Genomic DNA, 18,744 nt, shown 5'->3' with positions numbered 1-18,744 from the left:
TGAGGTGCGTTAAAAAGTGCCAAAACGCCTGAAAATAGAGCAGACAGTGCTCGCAAATTGTCGCATTCAAAACGCTAGTCTGCGAGGCCCCAGTGACAGCGTTTTGCAACGTTTAGCGCAGCTTTTCAAATGCCACGCTAAACTCTTTGAAAAGTGGGCTGTGTGAGAGCAGTCCAACACCATTTTACTATCTTATAGCAGACTGTACATATGTAAAAACAAAAAAACAGTGCATTTTATTTAATGCTCATTTAATAATTCACAAAGACAAAACAAAATATGGCGAACAATATTTTTTCTGTTTTACACCGTCATAAATGGTCCTTTTCTACGTCTCATTGCAAGCGAAGTCACATGTAGAGTACTGGCATCAAAATAATCTCTTCAGTTTTCATTTTGCACACTTCAGAGAAAAAGTTCCTTGATATCCAAATGCCACCATGGTGCCGGTTAAATGAAGACAGGAATTCATCTTACACGCCACGCTATGTTCAAAGAAAACCATATGCAACAAAAGTTCTTGAAAGCACTTATCAGTTGTTAAGAAAGGGTGTCAAAAGTGCTTGAGAGGCTATTAAACTCTTCAGAATCACCGTGAACTCAAATCACTGGCCGTCAAAATACAACTGCCTTAAAACTTCTGTTTCAGAGTTTTCTTCCACCAGCTTCTGACTTTGTAAAGATACTTCTTTATTCACTTTAGAAGCCAAGTCCAGGGTTTGGTGCAAACTCCTGCAACAATAAACGTGCAGATAAGAAAGTCATAGAATATACTTAGCAGCGCTGTGGCTGCAATTTCAAAACCTGAAAATAATACTTGGCGAGGGGGAAGCTAGAGAGGAATTCCAGTACTTTATCTTGTGGCCAGAGCTATTCCACGGGGTAGTCATAGACTAATGATTTGGGTTTCACAATGTGCTAAGTTTTCACCTTCTCACTGAGCCCCTGCTGATCACTCATTTGGAACAGCGGAGCGCCTTATTTTATAAACAGAGGATTACTTGGCACATAAAGCAATAAACACAGCTAATACTTAATCCTACCAAACATTCTGGTAACCTAGACAGTAGACGAACACTTAGGCCGCCTGCACACGGGCGGAAATCCCGCCGCGGGATTTCCGCCACTAAAAGCCTGCATAGGAGTGCATTACAATACGCACTCCTATGCAGACGGCCGCGCGATATCTCGCGCGGCAAACAAACCGCGGCATGTCCTATTGTTGTGCGGGGCTCGCAGAGCCTCGCACAGAAACGTCACTCACCCGGCCGCCGGCTCCGGTCTGCGCCGGCTGCCTGGCAGCCGGCACATGAAAGAGTCGGGGCCGCCGGGCGCAGGTGAGTACGCGCTCGTCCCTGCAGGCGCTCGGGTCGGGTACCGCGGCGAGAATTCTCGCCGCCGGATCTGACCCGCTCGTCTGCAGGCGGCCTTACAGATAGAGCTTCCATTTTATTTGAATCGGACAGGCTGCCTATTTAGGTTCATTGCATGACGAAGAAAAAAAAATTAACAAATACTCCAATTTTCCCCCAAGAACCAGAGGATTCTGTACGGATATGCCATTTCTTCACAAAAAAAGTTTATAAGAAAACAGATGGTAAATTACGATGCTTGGTCCTAAGCTTTAATCCCCACCGATGGCAGAAGTATGGCGCAGCATTAGGGTCTGGTCCTTAGCGGTTAGTCACAGCCAAGTACCCGGAGATGAAGGCAGAAGCAGCTTTTACCAGCTTTTGACTTCTCTCTTGCAGGCTACATAGTGTTCAATGAGTGCTATATAATGCAGAGTGAAAGCGGGAGTGTTACCTCAGCTATTCAACCCGGCGGTCACGTGACTCCCGGGTGCCCACTGCCACAGCAGATCTGCAGGGTCTTAGCTGCCCCAGATCAGCTCTGATAGTGACTAATGTCACTACATGGAGAGGTTTTCCCCAGCTACAGTGGAAAAGTAAAAAAAAAACAAAAAAACACAACAATGTGAATGACCACACAGGCCTTACATGACGTCATGGGGAAAATAGATGTTAAAAAAGAAAAAAAATACTAGTTACAAAAAGAAAAGTAAAAAAATTAATAAAATTACAGAATAAAAGAAAAAAATAGATTATACCTACCCGATAATCTGGTTTCCAGGAGTCTCCACGACAGCACCAATTGAGATTGCCTCCTCCTGATAGGACAGGAACATACTGAGAGGTTAAAAGCTCCCCCCCTTCCCCACTTTCCTCAGTGGATTCTAACGAATTGCCGGGGTAGGAGCTTAAATTAAATGCTTTCCCTAACTGGGATTTTTTTTGGAGGGGAAATTATATTCTATAATTTCTTTCCTATGTTCTAGTACTAGGGGGGGAAAGGTACGGGTGCTGTCGTGGAGACTCCTGGAAACCCGATTATCGGGTAGGTATAATCTATTTTTTCCCCAGTCGTCTCCACGACAGCACCAATTGAAACGTACCAACTAAAGTTTATTAGGGTGGGATTGCTGCCGAGAGGACTTTGTGGCCGAAGGCCATGTCCTCGTCCTGCTGCACTTTTACCCTATAATGTTTAATGAACGTGTGGGGTTTTTTCCAGACTGCGGCCTTGCATATCTGCTTGACCGAAGCTGAGCTATGTTCGGCCCAAGAGGATGCTACTGCCCTTGTAGAATGGGCTTTAAGAGCTAAGGGGATTTCCTTCCCGAGGGCCTTATAGGACTCTAGAATGGCCAGGCGGATCCACCTGGCTATGGAGTTTTTTGCCGCTTTGTTCCCTTTATTTGGGCCACTGAACTGGACGAACAGGTTGTCGTCCCGCCTCCAGTGGCTTGTCGCATCTATGTAGCCTAGGACTGCTCTCCTAACGTCCAGGCAGCTTAGGGTTTTTTCTTCCTCGTTTTTAGGTTTACTAAAAAATGAGGGAATTATTATGTCTTGGGACCTATGAAAATGTGATACCACTTTTGGCATGAAGGCAGGGTCCGTTTTAAATACTAATTTGGTGTCCGAGATTTTTAGGAACTGGTGGCGAATGGACAAAGCCTGAAGCTCGCTAACCCGCCTTGCGGACGTGATGGCTACTAGGAAAACTGTCTTGATCGTAAGCATTTTTATCGGTAGTGCTTCCATCGGCTCGAATGGTTCCGTTGTCATGGCCCTTAGGGCCCAATTAAGGTTCCAGTCTTTAACAAGGTTTATGGGTCTAGGTCGTAATCTAGCTGCTGTTGTCAGGAACCTGTTGACCCACCTATTGTCCGCGAACTTTGTGTCGCATATGGCGCTAAGGGCTGCGACCTGGACCTTCAGGGTTCTTGAAAAGAGGCCCATCTGTAGGCCCTCCTGCAAGAACTCCAAGATCAAGGGGATGTCCGGGATAGAATCCCCGGAATCCCTTTCCTGTCTCCATGAGGAGAACCTTCTCCAAACCTTCTGGTAGATAAGGTGGGTCGTCTTTTTTTCTGCTGGACATTAACGTTTCTACCACTCTCTCTGAGAATCCCTTCCCCCTTAGTGAGGATTCCTCAAGAGCCATGCTGTTAAGTGGAGTCTGTCTAAGCCCGGGTGGTTCAGTGGCCCCTGTGATGGCAGATCTGTCCAGTTAGGAAAGGTGACTGGGTCCTGGACGCTCAATGTTGTCAGAAGACCGAACCAACTTCTCTTGGGCCAGAAGGGGGTCACCAGGATTAGCGTGCATACCTGGGTTCTGAAATGTAAAACTCTGAGGATCAGCGGTATCGGAGGGAAAAGCGTACGCCAGCCCCTCTCCCCAGTCCTGGCCTAGGGCGTCTATTGCTGTAGGACGATCTCCTGGCCGGAGGGAGAAGAAATTGCCTACTTTGGCGTTCTCCCTGGTTGCAAACAGGTCCAATTGTGGGATCCCCCACCGGTTGGTCAGGGTTCTGAATGCTTCCAGGGAGAGAGACCATTCTCCTGGGTCTATTTGCCTCCTGCTGAGAAAATCCGCTTTTTGGCTTAGCGTCCCCCTTTAAGGGTGTTACCGTGATCGAAAGGATCCGGCCCTCTGCCCAGTGGAAGATTTTCTGCGAAATGTTTTGCAGGGCAGGAGACCTTGTGCCCCCCTGGTGCCGAATATGGGCGACCGTGGTGGTATTGTCCGACAGTATCTTTATATGCTGGTTCCGTAGCGAGTTTCCTAACTGCTGTAGGACCCGCCATACGGCCTGTAGCGCTCTGTAATTGGGGGATTGTTCTCTTATCCTTTGAGACCACGGGCCCTAAAGGAACTGGTTCCCCACATGCGCTCCCCATCCCCAGGCGCTTGCGTCCGTTGTGATGTGCGTGGCTGGGTTTTGTAGCCAATGAACCCCTTTCTGCAGGTTCGCTGGGGATGTCCACCAACGCAGGGATGTTTTCACTGTGTTTGGGATATACATTTTTGTCCCTAGCGAGGACTGCTTTTTGTCCCACGTGGATAGGACTGAGGCCTGCAGAGCTCTGGTGTGAGCCTGGGCCCATGCTACTCCGGGAATGCATGACGTCAGGCTTCCCAGGAGAGACATGGCTTCCCGAATTGTGCATGATCATTTCTGTAGGAAGGATTTGACCAGCCTTTGTATTTTTTTTTTCCCGGGCAGGCAGGAGCATTGTAATTCTGAGTTGAGCGTTATGCCCAAAAACGTCTTCTTCCTGTTGGGGTCTAAGCTGGATTTTTCCCAGTTTATGATCCATCCTAGCGACTGGAGGAGTTCTAGCACTATCTCTAGGTGTTTTGTTAGTAGTTTCCTGGACTCTGCTATTATCAAAATATCGTCCAGGTAGGGTATTATTAGGATCGACTTTTTCCTCAGGTAGGCGGCTACCTCTGACATAATTTTGGTAAAAATTCTGGGTGCTGAGGAGATCCCGAAAGGCAGGCATCTGAATTGGTGGTGCTCTATTCCTTTGCCCATATCCACTGCGAACCTTAGGTATCTTTGGGACCCCTCGTGGATCGGTACGTGGAAATAAGCGTCCTTCAGATCGATGGATGCCGTGTAGGCCCCTTTGGGAATCAACTTTATCGTTGAAGAGATGGACTCCATTTTGAATTTTCTGTACTTGACACAGGTGTTCAGAGGCTTCAGATTCACTATCATCCGCTGTTTCCCGCAGGGTCTTCTTACTAGGAAGAGCCTGGAATAATGGCCCTGGGTTTCCTCGTTTCGCGGTACGGGGGATATTACGTTTAGATGTTGCAGGTCCTGAACGCTTTGCCTTAGTAAGTTTAACTGTTGCCCTGAGCCTCCTGTGATAACGATTTTCCTTCTGGGGAGGGACACCAGTTCTATCCGGTATCCCTGCTGTAAGATCTTTGGGATCCATGGGCCTTCGCAAATTGCGGCCCATTGATCCACAAAGTTCCCCAGCCTTGCCCCTACGGAGCTGGCGCCAGGGTCTCTGCTTGGGCTCCCCCTGGTGGGGGTTAAAGAGGATATTTCTTCCTCTGCCCCCCTTGGGGTAACTCCAGCGGCCTGTCTTGCCCTTGCCTCGGTAGGCCTCGGGCTGTTGCCCTGGGGTTCGGAAGAAGGTCTTCCCTCTCTGCGTTTTTTCTTTCGGGAATCCCCTCTTTTTGTCGGCCGCCTTCTCCAGGATCTTGTCTAGGTCTTGTCCGAACAAAAACTGACCGTAGAACGGGAGGGCGCATAGCTTATTTTTTGAGGCTAGGTCGCCTGACCACGATTTCAACACTCTTCTGGCTGAGTTAGATCGGGCTGTAGCTTTTGCCGAGAGTTTAACCGTTTCGGCCGCGGCATTCGCTAGGAAATTTGTTGCCATACGCAGGATAGGAAGGGAATTTAGGATCTGTTCCCTTGGCGTTTTATTGGTTAAGTGTAGCTCCAGCTGTTCTAGCCATACCCCCAGAGTGCGTGCCACGCAAGTGGCTGCGATCCCTGGCCTAAGTATGTTTGTCGCTGCCTCCCATGATTGCTTTAGGAGGCCCTCAGCTTTGCGATCCATGGGATCTTTTAATTGTGCGGCGTCCTCAAAGGGCAGGCTCGTCCTCCTAGCTACTTTGGCTAGTGGGACGTCTACCTTGGGTACCTCCTCCCAGCTTGCGCAAACTTCCTCCTCAAATGGGTACCTTCTTTTTACACCTCTAGCGGAGAAGGAACCTGCGTCTGGTTTCTTCCACTCCTTTTGGATAATTTTAATGATATTTTTGTGGACAGGGAAGGTATGTTTACGCCTCTCCCCTAGTCCCCCAAATATCTCATCTTGTAAGGTACGTGGTTCTCTGGGCTCTTCCATTTTTAGTGTAGCCCTGACTGACTTAATCAATTCCATTAAGTCGTCCTGATGGAATAGGTATCTTTTGTAGTCCTCATCGTCTGAGGACTCCGCAGCCGCCTGTTCCTCTTGCTCCGATTCGATAGAACTTTCGGAGTCGGATGGCTCGTCGGGAACATAGGCCTTTTTCTGGCGTTTAGCTGGCGGCGCCAGCTGTGATGTTAGGGCTGATCGAACCTCCTCCTTCACCAGCTTCCTAACGTCCTCCATGAATCCCCCCGATTCCTCTTTGACTAGCCTAGCTAAGCATGCCTTGCATAGAGGCCTCTGGTACGTAGCTGGCAGTCTCGTCCCGCACTCCACGCATTTTTTGAGTTTTGCTCTGGGGGGGGGGGGGGGGGGGGGAGAGAATGTCTTTTTTATCCCCCTGACAAAAAAGGGAAAGTATTTTTTGCGGGTAAATATGCAATTTTTCCATATACAATACATTGGATTTTGCATTTGTATTTTTTGCCGCACTGGTTACTTACGGCCGCTGAGGCTGAGGTTTCAGCTATCTCTGGGGCTGGAGCACTCATTACTATACCGGTGCTGCAGACACCCTGCGACCTGTAGTGCAGGTCCACCTTCTGGCTTCTCTCAGGTTCCTTTATTTTACATTTTCGCGCTCCTGCGCTAAGCCCCGCCCTCTCCATGCGCCCGTGATGACATCACCACTCTGGACGCGTGACGTGACACCCCGCCCCCCGCCAAGGGGCTTCCTGGAGCGCCGCGCTGTAACTCTGCATGGAGGAGGAGGGGGACTGAGGCTCCCGCTTTGTACCCCCCATGGGCCGCCGCGGGAGGAACCTGGCCCAGGGGTTACCACCCCATGTGGCGTCCCGGGAGTCGTCTGGCTAGGAAGGGAGGACAGGCTGACCCACTGCCCTCCAATCCGCCTGTGAGTAGCTTCTGGCTGGCTTCTCCACCAGCCCCTCTCAGAGATCCTGCCTCCTGGCAGGACAGGAAGACACTGAGGAAAGTGGGGAAGGGGGGGGGGGGGGGGGGGGAGCTTTTAACCTCTCAGTATGTTCCTGTCCTATCAGGAGGAGGCAATCTCAATTGGTGCTGTCGTGGAGACGACTGGGGGAAAAATAATATCTATCTAGCTATAGAAAACCCACTGCCGATGCCAACCAAAACAGCTCTGTTTGTGCGCTGTAATCCAAAACTGTACATATTATATAGCAAAACGGCCGAAACAAAATGAGGAACCTATTCCCATACTTTATTTTAGCTTAAATATACTAAAATTTAAAGACAACCAACTATGCATTTAAATAAATAATTTTTTTTAGCCTTTTCCACCAAATAAAACATAAAAAACAAATGTATATGTAAAACCACCACATGGGTAAAATGCATAAAAAATGTCTGGTCCTGTAGGACTAAAAACACCCGGTTCTTTAATGGATTAAAGAACGCAACCAGTTGGATGTGCATATAATAAAGGCATAGGAAGTAATGCTGAGACTAGATAGAGCAGGGGTGTCAAACTCATTTTCACCGGGGGCCACATCAGGTTTTTGGTGAACTTCAAAGGGCCGATTGTAAGACAGTACAGTAAGGGCTCGTTCACACCAGCGTATTTGGGTACATAATATGCAGAGAACAGAAGCCATTGATGTCAATGATTTCATTCACATGATGTATATTCTCACACAGCATGACCTATATTGTTTCAAACTACGCACCCCGATAGGCCATTGAAGTGAATGGGCCGCGCAAATACGTGGTGAATGCGCAGGAAGCCTATGTATTCAATGCATATTTGCGCACCATCTCAGGGGCCCATCTGCGTTCTTTTCTGCGTGCCCAAATACGCAGGCATAAGCGATTTTCGATTGCGCAAATACGTAGCGTATTTGTGCGACCGAAATGCAATTACGCCCGTGTGAACGAACCCTAATAGTGACCCCCATAGTGGTCGCAGTAGTAATAGTGACTCTGATAGTGGCCTTAGTAAAAATAGTGACCCCCTATAGTGGTCGCAGTAATAATAGTGACTCTCATAGTTGCTCTAGTAAAAATATTGACCCCCACAGTAGACCAGTTAGTAATAGCGATCCCCACAGTGGCCCCAGTAGTAATAGCGACCCCTACAGTAATATTACCCCCTCCCAGCAGCAATATTAGCCACTCCCAGCAACAATATTAAGCCCCCCCCCACAGCAACATTAACCCCCACCAGCAATATTAACTCTTCCCCCCTGCACCAATATTAACCCCCTCCCAGCAACAGTATTAACCCCCACCCACCCAGCAGCAATATTAACACCCCCCCCCCTCTCCTCCCCTTCCCAACCCGGCAGCAATATTAACCCCCTGCCAGCAGCAATATTAACCCCCACCAGCAATATTACCACCCCACCCGACCCCCGCAGCAATATTAACCCCCTGCCAGCAACAATTTAAACCCCTCCCCCCCCCCCCCCCCCCCAACACACCAGCAATATTAACTCCCTCAGCCCCGGCAGCAATCAGCATTATCAACCTTCTCCCAGCAACAACAATATTAACCCTCACCCCCCAGCAGCAATATTAACTTCCCCCTTCCCCAGCCATATGCTTACCTCCTCCTTGCTGTCAGCACCGTTCCTCCTCGGATCGTGCTGAGCCCGGGTGGCACATGAACTTTTCCCACAAGACTTCTGCACTATTGAGCAATTCCAGCAACCTGATTGGTTGTTTGGTTCTCTGGGTTGGCTGATTCCCCAATCAGATTGCTGGAATTGCTGACAAGTGCAGAAGTCTTGTGGAAAAAGTTCATATGCGTCCGGGTGTGCACTGACATCAGTGAGCAGCACGGCACGCTTCTTCCCTGAGTCCTCTCCTGCGGAACTGAAGAGCAGGGGACTCAGGGGAGAAGGGATCAGCGCTGTCAGTGTGATTACCAGCGGGGAGCTGCGGCACCCCAGCTGGTAATCACTACAGTGGTGAGCGGCCGTCGGCACGCCGCGGGCCACATAACACAAGGCAGCGGGCCGATCTGTCAAGATACCTGAACATGTGAAGGTACAAAAAGAAGAAAATTTCAGTTAAAATTGAAATGAGACAAAAAAAGATGTATTTTTTTTTTTCAATATTCACATTTAAAAAGTTACAACTCTTATTGGGCTACCTCAGCCCTGATGCCCGTTTCCGGTAGGAGTCGCTTGGGCGAGATTGGCTCACACTCTGCGGCCTCCAAATCTCAAATCAATTAAAGTACCTGGGAATACAATTAACTAATGACGTGGGGAGGTCTGTGGAGGCAAATGTATACCCTCTAATAGACTTATTCAGGTCCAAGTTTAAAATATGGGGCTCCCTACCGCTCTCAATAGCAGGACATATTAACCTTATCAAATTGATAGTATTACCGAAGTGCCTCTATATTATGCAGCATATGCCGATGCATATCCAAACCCGCTTCTTTAAATCTATGCAATCTCTGATGTCCTCCTTTGTATGGGGGAATTCTCGTCCCAAATTACAATTTTGTACACTTCAGAGGCCCAAGCGAGAGGCGGGTGCTTCCCTGCTGGACCTGTTTCTCCATTACGTGGCCAGTCAGCTAATACATTTAGAAGCTGGTTGAGTGATGACCCTCTCTCCAACTTGGAGGCACATCTGGCACATTATCTAAAAATCCCTACATTGTGGCCCCTGCTGGAATCTCCTTCTACTCTAACAGGCAAAATGCTATCAATTTATACGTTGGCCTCACAGGTCTGGCGGCAGGCCGAGTTTCACGAGCATAGTAGCTGACACTACCCTAAGGTGTAACCCCAGGCTCCCGGAAGTACTCCAACTGGAGGATGCCCAGGTTTGGGAGCAATATGGCATCTGGACCCTGGCAGACCTTTATACACAACACTGTGCTCATTTGAGCAGCTACAGAAGAAATATCATCTACCTCGCTCCCACTTCTATAGATTCCTCCAGGTCAGACATGCTTTGCAGGCACAGTTCCCACCGCCCAGGCGTGCCATTTCCCATTAGCTCATAAAAGGCAGCCTTTGTTCCCAGAGCCTCATATCGGCGCTATATTCTCACCCCATCTCACTACGAGCCTTGAAGGACATACCTTCTGCCCTGTTAAAATGGAGGACACTGATACCGACACTAACCAAGGATACATTCCAAGAGCTCTTGCAATCTCCTCTATGTGTATATCTTGCAGCCAATAATAAAAAGATCCAGTTGTATATAATGCATCAGTGTTATCTCACTCCAGCAAGATTATATAAAATGGGCAGAGTACATTCTACAAACTGCATTAGGTGTTCCTGCAAGTATTCTGACTTTTGGCACATGATGTGAGAGTGCCCTGTAATTGAAAACTTTTGTGGAGAGGTCACCGGTTTCCTCTCTGAACTTATGGGGATCCCTGTCCCCCCCGAGCCCAGATGTTTTTTTGGAATACTGGATGAAAAAAGCTGGTAACACCCTATTAAAATTTTCCTGAGAGACACATTATGCTTCACCAGAAAGACAATAGCACTGCGATGTATAGTAAGAACCCCTCACTCTCAATGTGGAGGAAGTTGGTAAATTCAGTAGTGCCATACAACTATATAGTTTACAAGAACTAAAGTGTCCTGGGAAATTTGACAAAGTGTGGGGACTGTGGGGCGATTCCCCCCTCACGTTATATTCACTACAATTAAGGTCTACATCTATCCTGGAGCTTCAGCGGGCTCGCTAGTGGGCCTGGGTTCTGGGGACAGGACCTGTGACCTCTAGGACTCAGCTTGATTATCCGACCATGTTTTAAAGACTTGCTTTGGTATTCCTGATGCATTGAGGTTAAAGCTCCCTACGGTCTTAATTATACAAGTAATGTGAAATTACCCATGTGCTGCATACGTTTTCTATGCTACTCAAATTTCAATAAAACAAGTTAAAAAGGAGAAAAAAGTAAAAATTCTTCCAGGAAGCTGTATGTGGTTTATCAGCACTTCTCTGACACCATTAAACAGCTTAGCTATAACTAGTAGCTATCTGGGCTCTCACGAGCGCAGCCCTCTGGCAACCAGAAACCAGCAAAAATCTAGATTTTAAACGTCGCCTCTATCTGAATAAAACATAACAACATGGATGCAAAAAGTAAAACTACAAGTAAAGTACGTTCAAAAGACATATAAAACAGCGTGCATTGTGTTTTGGAACAAAGTTTTGTCCTGGTGACATGAAGGGGCAGTTATATTACCTGCTGTAGTCTTCTGTGCTGATGCCCATCAAAATTTCACCGTTCCCACTTTCAGCCATTTAAGATGGCCAACGCAGTCTTCAGACTATTTAATCTCCAAAATACATTATATTTGCTCTCTAATTGGTCAATGCCGCTCACATGATCAGTGCTGACCAATCAGAGCAATGCACTTTGCGTTGATAGAAAAAAGCAGTGGCCATCTTAGGCAGTTGAAAACAGGATCCCGAACTGGTGATTTGGAGAGGCAAAGGCACAGAAGAGTGATAGCAAGTAATATACCCTATTTACTCCAGGGCCGGAATTTCGCCCTAAAACTGATGGGTTGCTTTAAAACAAGACAACTGGAAAATACGAGGGGGTGCTGATAAGTCTTTGGCTTTGTGTTCTTTTTTTGTTTCTATGGTAATGAATGTTACATCACATGAAAGCCTTATGTGTCTAATATAGGTTTACAAAATTTTGTGTTTGTAGCTTATGGCATTCACAGCAAATGAGAGCAGAGGAGTGATAAAATTTCTGTTTCTGCAAGGAAAGTCCGCAAAGGATGTTCATGGTGATATGTCACAGACATTGGGGGATCAATGCCCTTCATATTCTACAGTTAAGAACTGGGTTGCCACTTCAGCACCAATGATGAGGAACGTCCTGAACGACCAAGAGAGGTTGTTGTTCTGGGGATCGTCGATGCTGTGAACAACCTCATACTGGAGAATCAGTGAATTTCAGCTGCAGGAATAGCAGACAACATGGGGATTTCTGGTGAACGTGTTTGTGTCATTATCCATGAACATTTGAACATGAAGAAGCTATCTGCAAAGATATGTTTGACAACAGATCAGAAAAGCATGCGAGTGAAAACTTCCTGGTCCATTTGTCAGCCTTTCCAGACTGATAAGAACTTCCTGGATCGACTGGTCACTATGGATGAGACCTGGATTTATTTGTATGACCCTGAAACCAAGGAGCAGTCAAAAGAGTGGAGGCACAGTGGCTCTCCTTACCCAAAGAAGTTCAGCCACTAAGGTGATGGCGTCTGTTCTGGGAAAAGGAGGGCGTGCTGCTAGTGGACTACCTTCAAAATGGTTCCACCATCAATGCAAGGTATTATATTGAACTTTTGGACCAATTAAAAGGCAGCTCTGAGGGCCAAAAGGCGCAGCAAGCTGTCCAAAGCAATCTTGTTCCTGCAAGACAACGCCTCCGCTCACACTGCACAAGCGACCATGGCAAAACTGGTGGAGTTAGGCTTCCAGCTGGTTGACCACCAACCTTATTCACCAGATCTAGCTCCCTCCGACTATCATGTTTCCAAACCTGAAGAAACACCTCAAGGGTACCAAATTTCACACCATTTCTGATGCCATGGCGGCTACGGATGACTGGTTTGAGGCACAACTGAAATCCTTCTTTTTGCAAGGCTAACAGAACTTGGAATACCGATGTAAGAAGTGTGTTGACATCAGTGGAGAGTATGTGGAATAAAGGTAAAGTTTCATCTTCCCATCTTGTTTCTTTCTGGGTAAAGCCACAGACTTATCAGCAGTCACTCGTACAAACATGTAAAAGAAACCGCAATGAGGGTTGGTTTCACTGTAGTGGCAGAACAGCTACGTCAAGCATGACTAATTCACAGAAAAAGGCATCCTTCACATGCTTATGGTGCCCAAAAAACATACGTAAGCTTACGTCCTGTGTCGTTAAGGAGTTAATGAGCTGCAGACAACTCTCTGCTCAGCCCTACAAACTTTCAAACATTTTATAAAACTGCTTAAAAGATTGTCAGAAGAGACTAACTGAAAATCAGAAGGCTCCCTTTAATTAAAAAAAATAAACATATATAAATTTATTCAAAAACCAACATACGTATAGGTATTTTAGGAGGATTAACTTCAAAATACCGTTAGTCAGTACCATGCATCTTTGGTTTGGTTCTTTGTGTCAACCAATTTCAAAAAATTAACATTTCTTCTTTAATGTTCGATATGAAGAGAAATGTTGTGAAAATATCAAACTATAAAACACATTTCAAATACCTCTACAATTCAATTGCCACTAAAAATACAAACCGTGAAAGTTCCGCATCTGTCTTGTGTACAACATCCTCCAAGTTTTTAATTGTGTCCAACATGTCATTATCGGAGCTTGGAGTTGCTTCAAGAAGAGCTCTGGTGGAACCCAGATGTTTCTGAACATCATCTAACAAAAGATATATGTATTACAACTGGTCTCTTAAAAAATTAGAATAAGCTCATAATGCACTGAGGAGTCAGAGAGATACACAAAGGGCGTTTGTGTATTAGAGGAAACGCAAAGAAAGAGAAAAAAACATTTCGAAATGATTTATCAAACTAATACAAGCCTCTTTATATCACCCACGGTTTGTTAAAATTAAAGGCCTGGAAACTTGTGCTTTTAGGGATACGCTTAATCTCATATAGAAAATGCAAAATCTGTTTGTTTGTGTTGTATACAAATCCACAGTTCTGGTCTGATTTGAGTGAAATTTTGCATGAGTGTTCTTCAGCGCCGGACAGGGAATACTGGCATAAATAAAAATTGAAAACTCACCAACTTCCCCTGTAAAAAAAAACAACAAAACAAAACAAAAAAAAACAAACACTCACTTATGGGACTTGAACTTATGATTGTTTGATGGCTTATATCATTCAATTGAGTGCATGGGTATTGCAGAATATGAACTTTTGCAGGCAGGCATTCTATTAAGACAGGCCATAGGCCCATTGTAATAGGCAGACATACACTACCGTTCAAAAGTTTGGGGTCACCCAAACAATTTTGTGTTTTCCATGAAAAGTCACACTTATTCACCACCATGCGTTGTGAAATGAATAGAAAATAGAGTCAAGACATTGACAAGGTTAGAAATAATGATTTGTATTTGAAATAACATTGTTTTTACATCAAACTTTGCTTTCGTCAAAGAATCCTCCTTTTGCAGCAATTACAGCATTGCACACCTTTGACATTCTAGCTGTTAATTTGTTGAGGTAAGCTTGTGAAATTGCACCCCACGCTTCTAGAAGCATCTCCCACAAGTTGGATTGGTTGGATGGGCACTTCTGGCGTACCATACGGTCAAGCTGCTCCCACAACAGCTCAATGGGGTTCAGATCTGGTGACTGCGCTGGCCACTCCATTACCGATAGAATACTAGCTGCCTGCTTCTGCTGTAAATAGTTCTTGCACAATTTGGAGGTGTGTTTAGGGTCATTGTCCTGTTGTAGGATGAAATTGGTTCCAATCAAGCGCTGTCCACTGGGTATGGCATGGCGTTGCAAAATGGAGTGATAGCCTTCCTTATTCAGAATCCCTTTTACTCTGTACAAATCTCCCACCTTACCAGCACCAAAGCAACCCCAGACCATCACATTACCTCCACCATGCCTAACAGATGGCGTCAGGCATTCTTCCAGCATCTTTTCATTTGTTCTGCGTCTCACAAACGTTCTTCTTTGTGATCCAAACACCTCAAACTTGGATTCATCCGTCCACAACACTTTTTTCCAGTCTTCCTCTGTCCAATGTCTGTGTTCTTTTGCCCATCTTAATCTTTTTCTTTTATTGGCCAGTCTCAGATATGGCTTTTTCTTTGCCACTCTGCCCTGAAGCCCAAAATCCCGCAGCCGCCTCTTCACTGTAGATGTTGACACTGGTGTTTTGTGGGTACTATTTAATGAAGATGCCAGTTGGGTACCTGTGAGGCGTCTGTTTCTCAAACTAGAGACTCTAATGTGCTTATCTTCTTGCTTAGTTGTGCAACGCGGCCTCCCACTTCTTTTTCTACTCTGGTTAGAGCCTGTTTGTGCTGTCCTCTGAAGGGAGTAGTACACACCGTTGTAGGAAATCTTCAATTTCTTAGCAATTTCTCGCATGGAATAGCCTTCATTTCTAAGAACAAGAATAGACTGTCGAGTTTCAGATGAAAGTTCTCTTTTTCTGGCCATTTTGAGCGTTTAATTGACCCCACAAATGTGATGCTCCAGAAACTCAATCTGCTCACAGGAAGGTCAGTTTTGTAGCTTCTGTAACGAGCTAGACTGTTTTCAGATGTGTGAACATGATTGCACAAGGGTTTTCTAATCATCAATTAGCCTTCTGAGCCAATGAGCAAACACATTGTACCATTAGAACACTGGAGTGATAGTTGCTGGAAATGGGCCTCTATTCACCTTTGTAGATTTTGCACAAAAAAACGGGCATTTGCAGCTAGAATAGTCATTTACCACATTCGCAATGTATAGAGTGCATTTGTTTAAAGTTAGGACTAGTTTAAAGTTATCTTCATTGAAAAGTACAGTGCTTTTCCTTCAAAAATAAGGACATTTCAATGTGACCCCAAACTTTTGAACGGTAGTGTATATGGCAGTCCTGTGGGCTTCAAAGGGCCCCTGGCTGCTATAGCACCCGGATGGCGCCTTGTGATCTCATCACTTAGGGCTGCGAGCCCTTCTATAGACCTCTGTGCGAGTAGCTGAAGAGCAGCAAAAACAGCTGGGAGGGGGGGGGGGGGGGGGGGGCAGCGCTCGTTCTAGCAATCGGCAGGGATCTCAGCAGCTGGACCTCCACTGAACAAAACTTCTGACATGTCAAACATTTAAAAAGTAGATACACTTTTCAGAAACTTTTAACAGTCACAATCTGCATGAACACTGATCGCAGCCAGGGGTCAGCTGTGAAAGTGGAAACTCTGTGGAGTGGTCTCTGCTCCATACAAACCCATGCACCTAGGACATAAACATATGTCCTGGAGCGCTAAGGGGTTAAAAAGTACTCAAGTCTGGCTCACGTGCAATACCTTAAAATGCAATTGCTAAAACACTGTGGTATTTATGGCCATTCTTTTGCTCTAGGTCTTAAAGTATTCTGTAAGGAGTAGTTTATCCTGGATTTAGCTGAGATAAGCAGGATTATGTCAAACTACTGATTGCTTTGTATAAAATTTATATTTAATTGATAAAACGAGGAAACCTGTTTGGGTTTAAATGTAAAACTAAGCGCAGAATGTGAATTCTTGCAATGATGGCAGTCTTCTTCAATACTTCAGCATGAAAGGAGATTCCCAGTGTGCAAAGTGTGGGAGACAGCACTGAGCAAAGTTATGCCCAGAATTTCAAAACTTTTAACAGCTCCACTCAGGCATAAAAGCAACAAATTAATGTACACACAGCCTTTGTTTCCTGTCCAAAATGTCATAATAAAACCACATTTGCTATGGAAAAGGACTAATTGCAACTGTGAGACATGAATGGCTTGTTTTAGAATTCCGCCGTAAACAGAAACAGTCTAGAGCCAGATCAATGATATTAAGAACTAATTATCAGAGCAAAAACTGAGAGAATAAAGCAATGTAGGAAACTTGAAAGTCGTATTATTTTACAATAAACGTTTGTTACCGAGGAAGCTCTGTCGGGTGCCAGTGATATGGATATCTCTTATAGGCATCTGATGCCTTGTGCAGTCCAGAGCTGTAGCAAAGGTTGTATAATTGGCTTTGAACTGCGGTGTCGCGGCTGTAGAGGGAGCCAGAGATTCCACCTGCAAAAAAGACAGAAATAGCAAAAAAAAAAATACAAAATGCTTTGAATTTTCATAAGCGGTTACAAGTAAGGCCACCTGCACACAGGCGGAAATCCCGTTTCCGCCACTGAAAGCCTGCATAGGAGTGCATTACAATACGCACTCCTATGCAGACGGCCGCAGTTTGGTCGCGCGAAATGTCGCGCGGCAAACATACCGCGGCATGTCCCATTTTTGTGCGGGGCTCGCAGAGCCTCACACAGAAACGTCACCCACCCGGCCGCCGGCTCCGGTCTGCGCATGCGCCGGCACATGAAAGAGACGGGGCCGCCGGGCGCGGGTGAGTACGCGCTCGTCCCTGCAGGCGCTCAGGTCGGGTCCCGCGGCGAGAATTCTCGCCGCCGGATCCGACCCGCTCGTCTGCAGGCGGCCTAAGAGTAATGCAAGTGTTGGCCCAAGGTCCATCTTTTAAGATCTGTCATCCGGAAAGTTAGGTGGATATTTGACCTCTCAGTCCCCACCATTGCCTAGACAGATAGGTCCAGGTAGCCATTCTGGGTCAGAAGCAGCCTTCACTTGAATGAAGAGGGAACGTCAAAAACAGCAATTATTGGGCTATTGTACACAGCCTATTCAAACAGATGTTAAAACTGAGTTTCTATCTGGAGCATACATGATAAAGCAGTTCAATAACTGTAAAACCTCTATCCCTATTTTACCATTTTCTGTCATCAACTGCAGAAATTCACCTGTTCAGGCTACATTTCAGGGTTACCAAAATCACTACAGTCTGTGTAGTGTGAGGGATTAGCGTCAGGATAAGGTAGCAGCTGAGGGCGACCACGGCCAGAGACAGTGACACAAGGAAATAACGTTCTTTAGTCCAGGCTTCACCTGGGTTTATTGCAGCAAAAATAAAGTAAACAGGCCTTAACTCCAGGCCAACAGAAATGAACACCTGCTCGTCTGAGCACTCACTATACTTAAGTCGGTCCTGACTACTCCCTTTGAAAATACTGCTTGCTGCGCACAGCCAGTCTGGTCCTCAGACGTGCAGAGGTCTCACCACACTCTCCCCAAGACCTGCAGGCCCAGGCTTTATAAGGCCTGGTACCAGCCTCACCTGGTACGTGGGAGTGGCCATCCCACCCTTCGCTTTGACCACTCCAGGAAAAGCCGGCCCGGACTATGCGGCTTGGAGCCACTTACAAACTACAATGTGTCAGTAACTTAGTGTTACTGACACCCAAATGCTGGCTTCCTTCACCGAGCCCAGGCTGCTCGGTGGCACATATCCGCCCAGGTGCTCCCTAAAGCCTCATATGAGAGCATCCTAGGAGAAATATATCTGCCCTCCAGCACCTTGCCAGTCACTGTCTTACAGTAGACAGTGATTTGGGAGAACAGGTTTTTGAATATTGCTGAAGAGATAATTCTGTAATGTTATACGCTTTTAATATGAAGCTCCATTCTGGAGCCATATTAAACATAACATTTTTCTCCCCCTGTAGTGTATTTCTGATTCTCTGTTCTCCCAGGACTGGTGGGAGGCGCCTGACTGCTGTGTCCTATAAACTGTGCAGAAAGAACTGCAGATTCTGGTCTCTAGCTGTCTGTAACACACAGACATGACATTATGGAGAACACCGTATACTGACATAGAACAGTGAAGATGTGAATATAAACAGCAGTAAATAACTCAGCATTAGCTCTAGCAGCACTTCTGTATGAATCTCTCCTTCCTCCTCTCCCCTCCCAACTGCT

The 18,744-nt window shown here is 46.2% G+C and overlaps 1 protein-coding gene across 1 annotated transcript in view; it reads right to left on the bottom strand.

The window, feature by feature from the left end:
* Positions 1–213: 213 nt before the first annotated feature.
* The window catches only part of HAUS8 (HAUS augmin like complex subunit 8), a 95,380-nt gene continuing 76,849 nt past the window's right edge, over positions 214–18,744 (bottom strand). Inside the window, exons 9-11 of the mRNA XM_066604613.1 lie at positions 16,857–16,998; positions 13,509–13,638; positions 214–732 (exon numbers count right to left, since the gene is read on the bottom strand). Of these exons, the coding sequence (XP_066460710.1) occupies positions 606–732; positions 13,509–13,638; positions 16,857–16,998 (399 nt within the window). The 3' untranslated portion in view covers positions 214–605. The remainder of the gene's footprint in view (positions 733–13,508; positions 13,639–16,856; positions 16,999–18,744) is intronic.

This window comes from Eleutherodactylus coqui, chromosome 5 (genome assembly GCF_035609145.1).
Source record: "Eleutherodactylus coqui strain aEleCoq1 chromosome 5, aEleCoq1.hap1, whole genome shotgun sequence".
Taxonomy (NCBI): domain Eukaryota; kingdom Metazoa; phylum Chordata; class Amphibia; order Anura; family Eleutherodactylidae; genus Eleutherodactylus; species Eleutherodactylus coqui.
The sequence above is the reverse complement of the archived record's forward strand: the minus strand, read 5'-3'. Positions and strand labels throughout refer to the sequence as shown.